Here is a 17218-nt window from a genome sequence, read left to right as displayed (position 1 = left end):
TTTTATTTTTTAAAAACTTCAATTTTTTACAATTTAAAAACTTGTATTTTTTAAATGTTTTTTTTTCAGATATTGTACCCTTATTTTTCATATAACTTAATTATCTTACATCTGGTTGTATTGGACCCAAACACTTTGTAGCTTTCGCTTACCGTTTGGGAAATATTAAGCTTTCAAATGCAAAATTGAAATTTGAAAATTCCAAATTTTTACTTCAAAAACTCAAGAAAAAAGTGAACTCGAAAAAAGTGCTACCAATATTAATTTCGAAGATTTTTTGTTCAATCAATCTTTAGCCATGCCATAATTGTATAATTGTACGAATGAAAAATGTTGCTCCAAAGTTGAGCAACTTTAACATTACACCTCTGTGGCGATGATTAAGTCGAACGTGAAATGACGGCAAGTGATCCTCCACTGAAACTTGCTATCACCATTGCAGCTTTTGACCGTAGCTGCAGTTTGGCTTTTTAACCGCTTGGCTGCAAGCCAATTCATTCTTCAATTTTGCAAGTTTTTAATCTCCGAATTCAACCATTCTTCAATCCTACTTCCTGGGAGAACTAGAATGGCTGAATTAAAATGTATTGTACATGTGTGATTTGAATAAGTTCAATAAATAATTGTGCTCATTAAGTGGGGCGTCCAGTTCGCCGACTATGCGCCTAGCTTTTTGCAAATCCTCACCGTGCATGAATTATATTTTTAATTATATACTCATTTTGAGTATCGGGGTATATTAGATTTGTGGTAAAAGTGGATGTGTGTAACGTCCTGAAGGAATCGTTTCCGACCCCATAAGGTATATATATTCTTGATCAGCATCAATAGCCGAGTCGATTGAGCCCTGTCTGTCTGTCCGTCCGTCTGTCCGTGCCTATTAGCGCCTAGTGCTCAAAGACTATAAGTGCTAGAGCAACGATGTTTTGGATGCAGACTTCTGTGATATGTCACTGTTACAAGAATATTTCAAAACTTCGCACCGCCAACTTCCGCCACCACAAAGGACGAAAATCTGTGGCATCCACAATTTTAAAGATACGAGAAAACCAAAAACGCAGAATCGTAGAGAATGACCATATCTTCTAGACTGCAGACTCCAATCTGAATTGGATCGTATCATTATTATAGCCACCATCAAGAAAACAATTTCATTTTTTCTCCCCCTATCTCTCTGTAACACACACGTAGCATAGCCGGCGTTGCTTAGCGTAAAACATTAGCGCCTAGATCTCAGAGACTATAAAAGCTAGAGCAACCAAATTTTTGATCCACACTCCTGAGATATTGGACCTTGACGAGTTTGTTTCGAAATTCCGCCACACCCCCGCCCCCGTAAAGGACGAAAATCTGGGGGTATCCACAAATCTCAGAGACTATTAACGCTAGAGTAACCAAATTTGGTATCCGCACTCCTGTTAGATCTCACTATAAAACGTACATATATCTCAAAATTTCGCGTGTGCGTAAAATTTGATTATACAGATAAGACTGCTGTTGTCCAGTTTAAAGAATAGCTAAAACCAAGAAAGCTAAATTAGTCCAAAATATTCCCACCTTTATAAGTTTTAAGATTTAAAAGTTAAACCAGTTAGCTGGCTTTTAAAGAATCGAAAATATTTACTCACAGGAATCTCGCCTTTCTTGCTAAAACTTTTGTGCGATTACCGACCTCTTACCCATAAACATGTTTACAAACATATTTAATCTATTGACAAGGTCGTAAATATAACTTTATTTGCTTACAAATTGCAGGAGGTATTCTTACCTGCAATACCAGCATTTCCCTTCCTTCCAATTTTGAATTGAGTATTTCTTTCGTAATACGTTGCTGAAGCTCGAATAGATCATCTGGTAAGCCTGGTCCACTATTCTCCTTTCTTTGAAGTTTTAATGGAGTTGCTGTTACCACAAGGTCTTTACGTAAATAATTATTGTTAGCACTCGACTTTTTACTGAGTTCTTTTGACGAATTATCGATAGTGTCATTTTTTGCGTTAATCAAGAACGTTGCGTTTGTTGTTTCCAATTCGGATGTCCCAAATGTTTTTATATCGTCAGCCAGCATTAAAGTCTTCAAGGTAATTTCGCGAGTCCTTTTACGAACGCCGCGAGTTTCACGGTGAGCCTCTTTCTCACGCACATCGATGAAATCGGTAGCAAATCTGTTGATGAAATATTTAAAAAATGATTGAACAAATATTAGGCTAGTAAGATTTTTCACTAGCTTTTCTAAAATTTAATGAATAAAATTAATAATTATTAAAAATTTTTAAGTTTATTTGCATCATCTGGTATTTTTTGCATTTGTTTTTTCAGAGGTAGTGCTTCTTTTTTCACATTAAGTTATGTATCCTACGCCTGCTTATATCGAACTTAGCAATTCTGAAAAGCTCATAAATGAAGGTATATATCCTACCCGAATACTTTGCAGCTTAAGCTGAAAGCTTGCAAACTTATGTCTGGAAAATATTAAGCTTTCAAATTCAATGTGGTGTTGCATAGTGTTATGGAAGAGATTGTTGTCTTCATAGACTTGCATGCTTTGAATGCAGAAACTATAGTCGCAAATATTAAAGAATAAGTACGTGAGGCTATTAAGCGTTTTTAATAACTGTTGCGAGTTTTGAATTTAATAAAAGCCGAGAGTTTGTATATAATTCACAGTTTATTTGCATATGTAAGCCAACTTATCGCGTATGTACATATTGATGCGAGGATGTTAATCTAATAGCTGCGACGATTAGCTTAAGACTTAGAATGCAAAGGCTATGCAGCAAGCTTAGACGCGAGCGAGAGAGTAGGATAGACCGAGAGCGTTAGAGATGCTCGGTATAGCAATATATAACAATGTTATATGCGGTAACAAAATGATCTTGTTGATCAGTTGGCATTGCAAATGACAACCAACAACAAAATGCATTTCCTTTGGGCCGCACCACTAGCAATAATTTACAATATTTACGCTGCTTGACCCGACAAAGGAATTCAAATGAATCTTGATTCTGCAAAGTGTGTTGGACTAGATTTGAAATGAATGTACGATATCAAGGTATGAAGGTATACCAGATACGTAGACTGCTATTTGGCTCGCTTTAAAACTTTTTTTTTCAACTTTTCTACCCTGCTCCTTCTAGTAACATGCCTTCTATTCTCGCTTCACCTAACGACTATCCAGTCGCGCACTCATATCCTGTCCCTCTTAACAGTTCTAGTTATATCCATCCCCCCTTTATTGATTATGATGGCCTTTTAACTAATTTAAAATCGTGTAAATTTTCTTTCTCCACTGGTCCTGATTTGGTTCCCAGTGCCGTGCTTAAACTTTGCGCGGATTCTCTTGGCGTGCCTCTCTTAAAACTATTCTCGAGCTTGGTTATTTTCCCACCGTCTGTAAAGAATCTTACATAATTCCTATTCATAAAAAGGGGTATAAATCAGACGTCTTAAACTACCGTTGTATCTCCAATTTACCTGCCATTCCTAAACTCTTCGAAAAAAGTATTACTTCTCAGCTCCACTTTTGTAGTTCCATGTTATCAGAATCACAGCACGGATTTGTAAAACGTTGCTCAATTTCGTCTAACCTCCTTGAATTTTTCTCCTATGTAACTGCCGGATTTGCAAAGCAATATCAAACTGACGTAGTTAATACTGATTTTAGTAAAGCTTTCGATTCAGTTAACCACAATCTCCTCATCCAAAGACTATCTCTATTAGGATTTCCGACCAAACTTCTTCTCTGGACTAATGCGTACCTTTGCAATCGTTCTCAGCGTGTCTGCTTCCAATCTTCTCTTTCTAAACCAGTTTTTGTCTCTTCGGGTGTGCCGCAAGGTAGCCATCTCGGGCCCTTATTATTAATGATCTTCCCCAAGTTTTAACTAATTCTCGTGCCCTAATGTATGCTGATGATATAGTTATGCTATGTTTTTCCTACAGTGACCCGGCGTCCCCGTTATTTCTTCAATCGGATCTCGACGCTCTCAAAAATTGGTGTATTATTAACGCTCTTCCTCTTAACATTTCCAAATGTAACGTCATGACCTTCCATCGCAACAAGCCTTACCTTTTTGACTTCACAATTAAAAACATTCCTTGGAACGCCTGTACAAAGTTAATGACTTAGGCATTATCTTCGTACCTAACTTATGTTTTAATTCTCATATATCCGCTATTTTGAATAAAGCCAAAGGAGTCCTTGGCTTTATCAAAAGATGGTCGAAGGAATTTTCTGAACCCTATCCCACTAAACTACTTTACGTTTCTCTTGTACGGCCTATCTTGGAATATGGTTCCTGTATCTGGTCTCCCCATTACCAAAAATATCAAGATATGCTCGAGTCCATTCAAAAACAATTCCTTATCTTTGCCCTGCGCTGACTTAATTGGGACCCCTCTCGACATCTTCCTTCTTATGAGAGTCGGCTGCGTCTCATTAACTTGCACTCTCTTGAAAGCCGTAGGACTTGTCATGGAATTCTATTTCTCCACAAACTTCTCCTAGGCGACGTTGAATCCTCGGCCCTCATTAGCCTTATCAATATTGCTGTCCCATCCCACCTGACTAGGTATTCCTATCCTCTGCGTCTTCCTGTCCTTCGAGCTACTCTGACCATGAATCTTTCCGTAGCCTTTGCCGCGACTACAATAAATTTGTCCATCTTTTTTCCTTTGATACTTGTGCTTTCAAAGTAAAATCTTCTTTAATGAATAATTTAAGTTAACTTTCTTTTGCCTTGTATTGTGTTACCGAATTTTCCAGTAGCAGATAATTTTTATGATTTGTACGTTCCTATTTTTACACAGTTTAACTGTCTATAGTTGAACTCTAGACATTAAACATTAAAAAACACGCATACCGTCGTCGATACAAATTTGTTTCGGACTCAAATTTGTTTCGGACTCAAATTTGTTTATCCATGATTCTTCGCCTATGTTGATATTAAACACAGCTTTTGAAGCAGCACAATCGTATTCTTTGATTATTTTATTAAACCAATCGACACGAGACTCTTTTTGTCCGATTTTTAAATTGTAGGGGATCCAACGCAAACACAACCTTACGGTATGTGACCAATTATTTCTCTCAAAGCATCACTACATGATTATTGGGTCTTAATAAGCCTAAGGGTGGCATAGACCAGAAACTTAAATTGCAGACTGCGGCGTTAAAGAATTTGCGAGAAGCCTATATATTCAGTTTGCAAGTCTTAAGCTTGATTTAAAATTACATCAGAAATTTGAAACACCCTTTCAACAACTAAGGACTCAGATAAAGCCGCAACTAAGAACGCATTTCTACATTGTTGCAAAAACGTTCACACATGAAAATTACCCGAATAAAAACTCTTTGTTGACGGATACACACTTGCTTGAGCATATACGGCTGCTGCTGATTTAAAGTCACTCAAGTTACACCAGCAGAAGGCTGTTACGCGCAGATCCCAGGTAAAACGCAGCCCTCCTCCCGCCCAGCCGACCGAGGGGCGCTGCCGCATGACGCGCGGCGCTTAGAGGAAGGGAATTAGTGGTGGATATAATCTGGTAGAGGGAATTATAACCCGTGCATAAGACCCTAAACGGTTCTTGCAAGTCATAATGCGATCTACAAAGTGGAAGGGACAACGGTATATCGTTTCTACTAATAGGAATCTAATAGGAATTGTAAAATTTAGGCAGCTCAACAAACCATGAAAATCTACGTCACCCTTGATCATGTTGTTCATAAAAATCACATCAAGCATTTTTCTACGGTTAACTAAGAATGGCATTCTCACACTTGCATCCCATTTAAAGCCCTGCAGAGCAAAGAGTAAAAAGTCACCATACACAGGAGCCGCATTCTTACGAACCAGCGAGCTAAAGAGAGTCTTTGTTATAAAGGGGTCGTCAAATTCCTTTTCCAACATGGTAGAAATGTGCTCAGAAAACTATAGCTAATATAACGTCTAATAAAACACCAAAATTTTCCACCAAGGTAATTCTCGCATGAGAATTCCCGCCATCAAAGGGCTAGAACGATGAAATGTCATACCTTTGAATTTCGAGTCATTAAGGTGTAACAAGCTTGCACAACACCATGACTTAAAGTTATTGAGATCGGATTGCAAGCGAGAATGAAATGAAATGTCCTTATACTGGTCACAGAGTTTAACATCATCCACATACATAAGAACTCGAGAGTATGTTAATACCGAAGGCAAGTCATTAATAAAAAGTGTGAAGAGTAAGGGGCCCAGATGGCTGCTGTGTGGTACTCCCGAATAAACCTAGACTGGTGAAGAGAGGGAGTTTTTGAAGAGGACTCTTTGAGACCTGGAACAAAAGCAGCTGGAAATCCATCTCTGGAGGGCGGAAACCCTAAAACAGGGAATGGTTTACAGAGTCGAATGTTTTACTAAAGTCGGTGTAAATAACATCCGACTTTAAGTTACCTTGAAAGCCATTAATAATAAAAGAAGTAAAGTCTAACAATTTCGTCGTGGTTGATCGCCGCCTTATAAATCCATGCTTAGTTCGAGATATAAGTGACTTGTAGAGACGTTGCACGTTTACATTTTCTCAAACATTTTAAGAATAGCGGATAACTTTAATATACCTCTATAATTGCTTGCGTCAGACTCGCTACTCTTTTTATGGAGAGGAATTATAAACGATTCCTTCTAAATTTCGGGAAACCCTTTAAGCAAGGTCCACACAGAGCTTCGGCGCAGTACCTGTGTACACAGCCTGCAACCCCGTCTGGACCCGGTGAATATACCGACATAACTAGTCGGAGATCATGAAGAAGCCAGCGCTTATTAACAAGGGACTGAAAATACCGTTCGACCTCGGTAAACCGTATGGGTACCCCTATACTCTTTTTGAGTATCGGGTATAATTCATTTTTGCAGTTCTCTGGTAGGTATATGTGTACTGCTGATGTAATATTTAATGAACAAAATACAATTTCTGCACGGAAATGAACATGAGACATCAACATGAATAAGCGGAGTGCGGGAATATATTATTTATATTCTGTGCACGTGAGCCGCCACTCCTAGTCTGGCTAGTTTTTATATTAACTTCTTTTTTGACAAAATGATTAGAAATATCTATATCAATTATTAATTAATTAAAGAAAAATATTATCTGGTTTTCACAAAAATAGGAACATTATAGTAAAGGTTACTTGTGTAACCTTTTATATAAGCATATGTCTAGAGTGCAAAATAATAGGTAAGCCGACGCCTATGGCTATGTCCAGGGTATTGATGATGATCAAGATTAATTGTTATTTATAAGATCGGAAATGCTTTCTTTTTTTGCGTTAAGAACATCTGGTACAAACAAGCTTGTATCTACAAAATTGTAACTAAGCTCAGTGAATATGTCACTGAATATAGTTTAAGAGACTTAATCGGAATAAAAATAAGAGATCCAACGAAGTTACTACTTACTTATAAGCGTATTCCAGGTTGTCACCACAACCCCCCCACGTCCAATCGTCGTGAAGCTGTTTAGGCCGATTCCCACGCGAGCAGCCACACGACGCTAACTGGCCATCTCGACACGCACGGGCAATGAAGCTGGTCACCGTTGCTGCTGCAAGAGCATGAATAAATGCCATTTCTGGTGCCGCTGCATTAGATACAAAGATTTCAGTTAGTGGTATATTAGTGCTAGTGCGTTTTTGAAGCGTATATTATCTTATACATATTACATGTGATGCTCCTCATAAATTCCCAAACTTCTCAACCGATATTAACAAAATTCTAAATATTGTCTGCAGTTTTGTCCAACTTTCAAAATAGGATAGTGTTGGGTTACGTAGTATGTTATTAACAATGATCCATAGATTATAGCCACGTCTTTCTTTCGCGTTCTATATCGATCTCTCAGCGCTCTCGCTTACATTAGGGGACGTTTGGACGTCTTTTTGCACGTCTATTGCGAATAGTTCTTCAATCCGACACCGTCTTGAACCGATCCCCACGTCTTCAATTTGATCCCGTCTTGAAGCATGCTAATTATATACCATTATACCCATATACGTCATATACCCACAACAAACCACAATATTAAGCCGAAAAATCGACGAATTTTAATATATAGATCGCGCACATACGGTGCTGGAAAAGCTCTGTAGCTCAACAGATAGTATTTATCACATTTAATATTCTTAATATTATTTTAATTGCAATTACATATAGGAATTTATTAGATTGATTGGGTATGTATAGAGCTGTGTTAAGAGCTAAAACGATCCACTAATGAGAGAATTTATTTAACGTCCCGCGTTTATAAAATTAAGTATTCAATTTAGCAACAGCTGATTATAGGTTGTGGTCTACACATGATGAGTTACCGATGTCAATGTTTTTTCCCATTTGAATTCAAGGTATTTACCGCGGTTTTTTGTGAAATGCGTCCCGAGAAGCAATTGAAAAAGGGCTAATAAAGGGACTACATGGGTTCTATACTTAATCAGCGTAAAAATGCAGAATAATCAGACGATATCAATAGGGAAGTTGGTGATTTGAAATATTAATATTCTTAATATTATTTTAATTGCAATTACATATAGGAATTTATTAGATTGATTGGGTATGTATAGAAAGGAAGGTATGTATATGAAGCAAAGGAAGGTCACAGCAGCCAACAACACCAGCAGACAAGCGACTTATCCTTAGATAAATCGGTGAAATTCTAAGTTTGGAAATTTTTTAAACTTATTAGGAGAGCCAAGCATTTGAAGAGATTGAAATTAAAATAAAACGATGGGGAACGTTGTGAGTTGCTGCTGCGACTGCAACTCTACATTTTTATTTATTTATTTAATTAACAATTATCTGCTAATAATGGTACTTATGTAGTTACAAAAGGAGGAAAGAAGAGAAGTTAAAAGTTTGTTAAATTTAGGGGATTGTAAATATTACATTCTATTAGCTTAATGGATAGTTCAGAGGATAAGGTATGACAGAGGGAGTTATAGTTATGGAATATAACCCTAAAAGGTTCATGTTGGGCATAATTAGACCTACATATGGGTAAGCGGAGTGGAACGGCGAAGTCAATCTGACCCAAGAGAGTTTTGGAGTCAACAATCCCGAGAAGGAACTTGTGCACGAACTCAGGTTTATTTACTGTTGCAGCTATATGGCTGTTAAAACACATCTTATGATCAAGTAGGACTCCGAGGTCATTAGAACTCAAAATTCGCTCCAGGACATGATTTCCTAGAACATATGAGACAAAATGTGGAGCACGACGGTAATCTGTCATAAGATTGCATTTATAAAGGTTCAGAAAAAAAAATAATCAGAAGCGGTCCCAGATGACTTCCCTGTGGCACTCCTGAAGTAACATTAACCATATTTCACAACACATTAGAAAACAAAATACGTTGAGTACGGTTAGAGAGATAGGACAAAATCCAATCTAGAAGATTCGTTGGGAACCCTAATAAAGAGAGCTTGTGAATAAGCAGAGAATGGTTCACAGAATCGAATGCCTTGCTGAAGTCCGTAAAAACCGCATCCGTCTGCAACCCACTTTGAAAACCACGGTGAATTATGTTAGAAAACTCAAGAAGGTTAGTCGATGTTGAACGATGTCTGAAAAAACCGTGTTGCGACGGAGATATCAAGCTGCAACAAAGATGTTGCAGTTGCCGGGTGACCAGGAACTCAAGAAGCTTCGGGATGGCGGAAAGCTTTGCGATACCACGATAGTTTCCAATATTTTTGCAATACCAACAGCAGAAGCTTCTTTTATGTTCTGGTAATGAAGGGACGGAGGAAAAGCGTTGGACTTACGCTTAGAGTTAGAGAACGAATAGAATTTCTCAGGATCACTACGAAAGTTTCTACTACATTGTGAAAGGTAATGATTATAACACTGACTATTAACGGCAAGAAACAGAGAGCGAGCGGAGGAGTATAGAGCTAAGGCCGACGTGGAGCCCGACTTCTGGTGCTTTTTATAGAGCCGGGATTTATTGTTTTTTAAGTATGACAAATACTTGGAGAGCCAGGGAGGTTTGGACGATACGGGTACAGTGATATCTGGAACAAATGTATTAAGGGCGGAGTACATAGAGCTATAAAACGAGCTTACAGTTGCATCTATGTTCGGTAATGAATAAAGAAACGACCAATCAACACGCGATAGATGTAGATCTAAATCGATAAAGTTTGTTTTGCGAAAACACTTTATGTGACAAGGAGCTATGGAATTGTCAGCACCACCAGATCGGGTACACTCCAGGGATATCGACAAAGTTGGATGGTAAGGATCTTCAGGGAATGATATTGGCTTGCTCTGGATACCGTAGCAAGAGAAGCATCGTTAACAAACATGAGATCAAGAAGTCTGCCCCTAATGTTTTTAACGGCATTAATTTGGACAAGGGAAATATCCGTTAGCCCATTGATAAAGTCATCGTGGCAATTGGGAAACAACAGATTAGCGTCATCGCAAGGCAGCCAAGGAAGAAATGGGAGGTTAAAGTCCCCCATGACAATAATATGATCATTGTAACCTAATGCAGATACGACAGTATTAATTGCTGAGAGGTGGTGTAAGTAAAGCTCAGCATCAGACCTGGGAGGAATGTAAGAGCAGGTTAAATAGAAAAATGCCGAGACAACACGAGCTTTGACTGCAACAAATTCAATTCCATGAATGTTATTGAATGGGAAAAACTCAGATGAGAAAACGGATTTGACTGCAATCAGAACCCCACCTGCAAAAGATGGACGGTCCATTCTATAAATAGTGTAACTATCAATGAAAATTTCATGATCATTGACAGAAGAGTTAAGCCAGGTTTCGGTAAAAGCTATGGCGTCGAAATCAAAAGACGCACTATTTGAATGAATTTGACGCAATTTGCCCAACAAACTGCGAATGTTATTCTAGCTCATCTGAATAGGTTCAAGTGCACTATTGCATTTTGACGTCCTTATCGCTTATTAAACGACGTCATTTTTTGTTTGCAAGTTGCAGTCAAAGTTATTTACGTCGATTTTTTTCAAAAATGGGTGGCGGAAAGCATTTAAATCACTTTGAAAAATGTCAAATAAAAGGTTATATAAATTCAGGCCTAAATCAGCTTGAAATCGCTAAAAGAATCGGACGAAGCCAAAATGTAAATGGCAATTTTATTCGTCACAGCACGCGACAACACCAGCAGACAGACAGACTTATCATGAGACCGGCTTCAAATTCCAAGCGTTCAGCAGCCAAAATTAGTGAAGAATGCAGTGTAAATGCAAGTTTGGCAACTGTTAAACGCATTAATCGGAGTGCAAAACATTTGAAGAGGTTGAAGGATGGATGGACCGGACGGCTATATATATTATACTATACTATCCTTTACTAACTATAACTAACTACTATAAATATTCTAAATAAAATATTCTTCCAAGAGTTAAATCGACTTTTAAATGGCGCTCTTTGCGGGTAAGACTCAATTTTTCAGAAACAAGAACTAAATTCGAACCGAAATTTGCATTGGACTAGTTAAAAACTCTATGCAACCATTTCTTATTCAAACGATTGTTGGATGCCTCCACTCTTCAATCAAAATTCATTCAATGTTTATTTGAAGGTTTTATTAATGTTGATCGAAATTTTTTTGTGTTGATCTGACTACTAATTCTGGAACATAGCTAAGAATATAGTAAGTACCGTTTTGACTTTAAAGGAATTAAATTTTATTTAAAATACTCACCTAAACTTGTCATGGGACCAAAAACGGTTTCATCGTTAGTTGTACTGCAGTTCCAGCGACGACTTTTAAATTGAAATTGGCACTCCTGATAAATAAAAACAAAGAAACGGTTTAAAATAGGAGATGAAAACTTCTTAAAATTTAAATACAAATATCGGTAATAAATATATTTAAGATCAGATTTGTTGTTATATTTCAAATATATCGTGCGTGTGTGTGTGTGTTTATACACCCGTATGTTTTTACAGAACTCGCAAAGTTTGTATTAAAATCTTATAGTGATATGAAAAATTTGTCGAAGAACAAGTCCGAAGTAATTTTTTTTATTTTCTGGTTTGGTTTACGATTGAACTAAAATGATAATTGGCTGATAGTCTGGCAAATGGGGAATTAAAATGAGCATGAAATCTCCATTGAATTTTTTCCTTGACTTCTATTATAAATATGCGGGCAAAAATATAAAAACCAGCAGTTAATTTAAAAAATACATACATATCCGAGAATATAGGGCGTAACCATTCAGAATCACCCCAACGTGTTTTAAATTTTGACATGTTTTACCTTGCCACTTAAACTACCTCCTCTGAGCGACCTTAAATAGTTAGAGCCGAAATATAATTTGCAAAACATTGCGGCACCTCTGATACTATCTCAACATAATTTTCAAGCCAATCCTGAAGCTCGTTTTTACAATATAAAGTTTTTTCCCATGGTCAAGATTGATACCGAAAAAGATTAATTAATTACTATTAAAAAAACAAAAAACTTTGAATTAAATTGGACTTTTTTCTTGTTCGCTCGAAAATTACTGGTAAAATTGAGTGATGGTTGTATAAAGTCGTTTAATTTATTTAAATTAAATTTAGACTCCCTTTTTTCAAAGTTTATATATATTGTTTTTTTTTTTGTCTCTGGGTGTATATTTAGGTTTTGTATCTTAGCCCATATTATGTTCAATATATGCACATGTACTGCATACTTTAATATGCAGCAATAATAGTTACATACATTAGTATGTAACCACTTTTGTTACATACTTACTTGAATAGCTGCACGGGCACCACGACTAATCGCTGGCATAACACTAGTATGCTTTACACATTGTTTTTTCTGGCCGTAGCTTAAGCCATTGATTTTATAACAGCTATTAGGATTTAGGTCTATTTTTTCTGAGTAGGCATTTAGTCTTGAAGTTGTATCATTGTACTGTTCTTTAGGTGATACCAAGCCGTTTTGAGTCATCTTAGCGATCAGGAAATCGCTTCCACTTGCGACATCTGCCGATGTCATCACAATATCTCGGTCGAAATAATCAGTTTCACGAGCCAGTTTATCAAATTTCTTTTCAGCTGAGCCTTCAGTGATTTCTTTCATGGCTTTCTGACCGCTTGGTTGCGAGCGCTTCATACGATTCAGCCTTTCATCCTCTGCTTCGTCGGATGGTGAAGTCAAGGCGGAATGTGCTTTAAAGGAATCTGGTATCTCAATAGAGACAGCGAAACGCCTAGTATTATTGATCGTTTGTATGATAGGCTGAAACCGAGGTTGTATGTATTCTGATTGACCTCGAAACCACTCATCTCGTTCCCGTTGGCGCTGTTGCTCTTCTCGTCGCCGCTGACGTATACATTTTGGTGATTCTGGATTACGAAGACAAGCCGGGCGCTTCGTTGTGCGTGCCGGTTCCAAATTTCCTGGACTTACTATGGTGGGCACTGTCTCTTCAGTGGTTGACCGGGTCGTTGACTCATCCTCATTCAACAAGTGTACTTGAGGCACTATGGGAATATTATCCAACTTTCTGTTCCCATCGCTTTGAGCAGAATCATTGGTATCCGCAACTGGTTTAAGAAAAGACGACAAAGTATTTATATCTTCATCGTTATGGTAGTAACCGCCAAACGGCTGTTGACCTGGAGTATGTGCGCCGTGCGGAACTTTGCGTGTGGGCGGCGCTATCGGCGCTGCATATTGGAAAACCGGTCTAGGCGGACGTTTCACGTTCGTTGGTGAACCAGCAGACTGCTTAGCTTTGTCTTTTTGCAAGCTTGGGAATTTAACAAACTTTGACTCAAAGTTTGTATTGGTTTTAGTCATATTGTGCAAGAATAGTATGTGCTTCTTCAAATCGTCTATATTGGAAGTAGGGTCCACTTCTAGTTTCGTCGATGTACTGCTATGTGCTATTTGCGTGGCTCGACGTTGTGTATTGGAAGCGGCTACGAATGTCGATTTTACAACTGGTGGATGGGAAGAGGCAGAATCAAGCCACCCAGGATCAGGTGATGCATTCTTTAGTGCCATTGGCACTATAAACTTGCGATCCTCATCAGTTAAGCTAGCGGGGAGACCATTTTCATCAGTATCATCATCAAGAAGTACAATTTGTTTCTGATCCATTTCTTCCTGTATCGGATGAATCCGGCGAGATCTTGGCGGATCATTTGTCAGTCTTTTAGTGAGATCTGCTTTTACAAAACCAGTCTGAGAGTCTCGCAAATCTACAGGTTTTATAAAAGTACCAAGTTTACGCAGACCCTCTTGATGCATATATGCTTGTTCATCTTTTGTGATATTAAGAGGAATACTTGTATTCGCCAGCTGTTCCTCTTGACTTCCAAATTCAATAAATGGCGATCTTAGTCCAAGACACCTACAAAGAAAAACAACGCGTTATTTATTGGATAAAAAAAACAACCATTTAGATCTAATATGTTTACAAAAATATACAATTGTATATATAAATAAGATTGTCCGATTCGGTCATCAATGCACAGCGCGCAGCACTCCGATAAGTCAACCCAATTACTCGAATCCCCAACGGAATCTTTAACCCCTTGTTGAAAGTTAGTTTGCCGGTACACCTAAACCTGTTTTTGCACGGTCTTTTTTTACACGGTTTTGAAATAACACTGTTTAAAAATAAAAAATTGTACATTTTCTTACACAAATAGATAAAAACCCACATAGCTCAAAAACAGCAAGAAACCATGCGAAAACAAGAAAGAGCGTAAAGAGAATATGTATGTACATATTTGTTTCTCTTTCGTTTTTTTTTTTTTTGTGTATACATATGTATGTACATGGAAGAAAATTTACTGGTCAGAGCAATTGCAGATAGCAAACATTTAGAGGAATTCCCTTTTTGTGAAAATTTAAGGATATTACTTTTTCCAACGTTTCCTATGTTGGTTTAAAGTATATGTAAGTATATAGGTATATATATTTATTTAAATATACTGTTTCGGAAAACTCTCTCATTAACATTTAAGCTATCCGAGCTCCATTAAATTCAAGAATTTCGGAAAAGCAGCTACAATTGAAAAAAATATTGTCGTGTTTTTAGAAACATATTTCTTTTCATCTAGCACACTGTAAACACGACGTAAAAACGGAGCCCTATAGGCCCTGATAGAGGCGAAATGGTCAATTAATGGAAACTTGACTAGCAGGGTCCCAGGAACAGGATTCTTCCTTTACATATCGAAGTCAACACAATGCTTAAAGTAACTGGCAGTAACATGGTTAACATCATAGCAACTCATCTGGCTAAGATAATCCGGTTCACAGAGGGATGATCTAAGGATCATCGTTTTCATACACAGAAATTAATTTTTCGTAAATCCAAAACATTTTTTTTTTATTATTATTTTACGAGATGCATTTCATATAATTATTAGTATAATTATTAATTATAATTATGTGTGTGACGCATGAACCCAATCTTCTAAGATAATCTAAGCTACTTACATTTTATACGCTTTCTTACTTTTCAATACATTTTTTTCACTGCAACGGCCTAGCATAAGGTCCTGCCGACTCTTGATTGGTATTTGAGTCAATACTTTTTAAACCACTTCCCAAACTCGGCTTTGGTAGATGGATTTGCAGTTTGATATATTCATTTGATATACCCTCACAAGATTTCGACTTCTTACTTCTGCCTTTATTTTTTCGTCTAGCTCTTAGGTCTCTTCTTCTGGATAAAGCAATGATTACTTTTACGCTCCAAAAGGAAAAGTAGATGGTGCCATGTCCAAAAATTGTTTTCATCAAAATATTTAATAATTACATATATTACATATATATTTCAATGAACAGCAGCTTTTACGGGTATTACGGTCGTTAAAGACAATGAGGTGGAATACTTAATTTCAGGCTTTTGAAAGAAGTATGACTTCTTTAATTTGGTAGTCTAGAAATGTATCAAAAAGGGTTTTGAAAGTGGTGAGTTTATTTTAATGAACATTAAGAATAACTTGAATTTATTTTAGTAGATAAAATAACGTTAAATGGTCATCAGACTTCAAGGGTATACAAAATTCTAAGCAGCGAACATTGTTTTTTTTTACTTTTCATTTTTCTATTAAAGCTTGCCATGTTTTGCTGTAGCAATTAATATTTTTGTCTCTATTTTCGATAAGATAAAGTTTCTTAATTAATTTGAACCCTGAATAATACAATTTAGGTAAAATGTAGCATTATATTTATACCCCGTAACTCGTATTGTGGCTTATGTTACGTGTGTGTGAAAAGGGCAGAATGAATCGGTTTTGTTTTGACCGTTTTGTTTGATATTTAAAATCCCTAATTGAAATTGAAAAGGCAATTAAGAAATTTAAGAGATCCCTGTTAATTTTTTTTTTGTCAGAAAAATAACTGTAATTCCTATAGACAGTTTTTCTGTTGCAATCCCAAAATTATAAAGAAATCAGATTAGTGGATATACTCCAGTCTGAATATCGGAGATCGCATTCGCAAGTCGAGTATATGATTGTACTATCAAACTAGTTCAGAGTATAGAGTATAGCGCTATAAATAAAAGGTACGTGTAAGATTTGTTGCGTTGCAGTTTGAAAAGTTTTGCAGATACAGCGAAATTCTCAAAATGAGGCAAAGTTCCGTAGCTTTTGTAGTGACAGTAGCATTCGTCTTATTCGTCGCTTTCCAGGAACCGGTGTGTGCCACTAACAACTACCTCTGGGGCGAAATTGGGGCCAATGACTACAAGCTAGCCAAGGATACAGTCAAGAAAGCATTTTTTGTTGGTCTGGTACAAACTAAGAAATATGTTTTTAAACAGTCGGTAGGTTAAATACCTATTAAGTTAGGCAATATCTCTAAACAATCAAGTGTTTTTGTTTAATTGCAGGACAACCTAGACGCGTTAACTATTACTGCCATTCAAATCACTGACAAAAAGAAAAATAATGGAGCCACTGCCGAGCTTATAAGCGGTGGCCCTGGTTCGAAGGGTACTACAATTTTATTTAAATCAGTGCGTGGCTATGGCATTAACGATGTTGTTGAAATATGGGGCCGATAAAGTATAACAAATTTAAAATTTAACACCACACCAACTATTATGATGTATAGTATTCCACTTTACTTTCTCCATAATAAATGAGATACGCAGCAATAAAATGTTTTGTTTTTTTATGTTACACCGATAACAGCAAAGAGCCGTTACAAGAGTTTCCACATAGTGTGGAAAGCTAG

General features: G+C 37.0%; 2 protein-coding genes across 6 annotated transcripts in view; one reads left to right on the top strand and one right to left on the bottom strand.

The window, feature by feature from the left end:
* LOC117188518 (protein Wnt-5-like) overlaps positions 1–17218 on the bottom strand; it is a 91846-nt gene that overhangs the window by 57962 nt on the left and 16666 nt on the right. For 3 of the 5 annotated variants that reach the window (XM_033392518.1, XM_033392520.1, XM_033392519.1), the window contains exons 3-6: positions 12761–14372; positions 11720–11804; positions 7443–7623; positions 1769–2165 (exon numbers count right to left, since the gene is read on the bottom strand). In XM_033392518.1, the coding sequence (XP_033248409.1) occupies positions 1769–2165; positions 7443–7623; positions 11720–11804; positions 12761–14372 (2275 nt within the window). Of the gene's footprint in view, positions 1–1627; positions 1709–1768; positions 2166–7442; positions 7624–11719; positions 11805–12760; positions 14373–17218 lie in introns of those variants that run through there. The other 2 variants (XM_033392521.1, XM_033392522.1) reach the window with 2 other exon arrangements.
* On the top strand, positions 16553–17143 carry LOC117188519. The gene is made up of 2 exons (XM_033392523.1): positions 16553–16805; positions 16872–17143. Exons 1-2 carry the CDS (start codon positions 16608–16610, stop codon positions 17043–17045), a joined length of 372 nt encoding a protein of 123 aa, XP_033248414.1. The 5' UTR covers positions 16553–16607; the 3' UTR covers positions 17046–17143.

Source organism: Drosophila miranda, chromosome 3, assembly GCF_003369915.1.
Source record: "Drosophila miranda strain MSH22 chromosome 3, D.miranda_PacBio2.1, whole genome shotgun sequence".
Taxonomy (NCBI): Eukaryota; Metazoa; Arthropoda; class Insecta; order Diptera; family Drosophilidae; genus Drosophila; species Drosophila miranda.
This window is presented reverse-complemented; position numbering and strand designations above follow the sequence as displayed.

Bases quoted from the DNA above. Each gene is read 5' to 3' on its own strand.
- LOC117188519 (XM_033392523.1), top strand. From the start codon at position 16,608: ATGAGGCAAAGTTCCGTAGCTTTTGTAGTGACAGTAGCATTCGTCTTA. The intron at 16,806-16,871 runs GTAGGTTAAATA...GTTTAATTGCAG, and splicing joins AATATGTTTTTAAACAGTCG to GACAACCTAGACGCGTTAAC.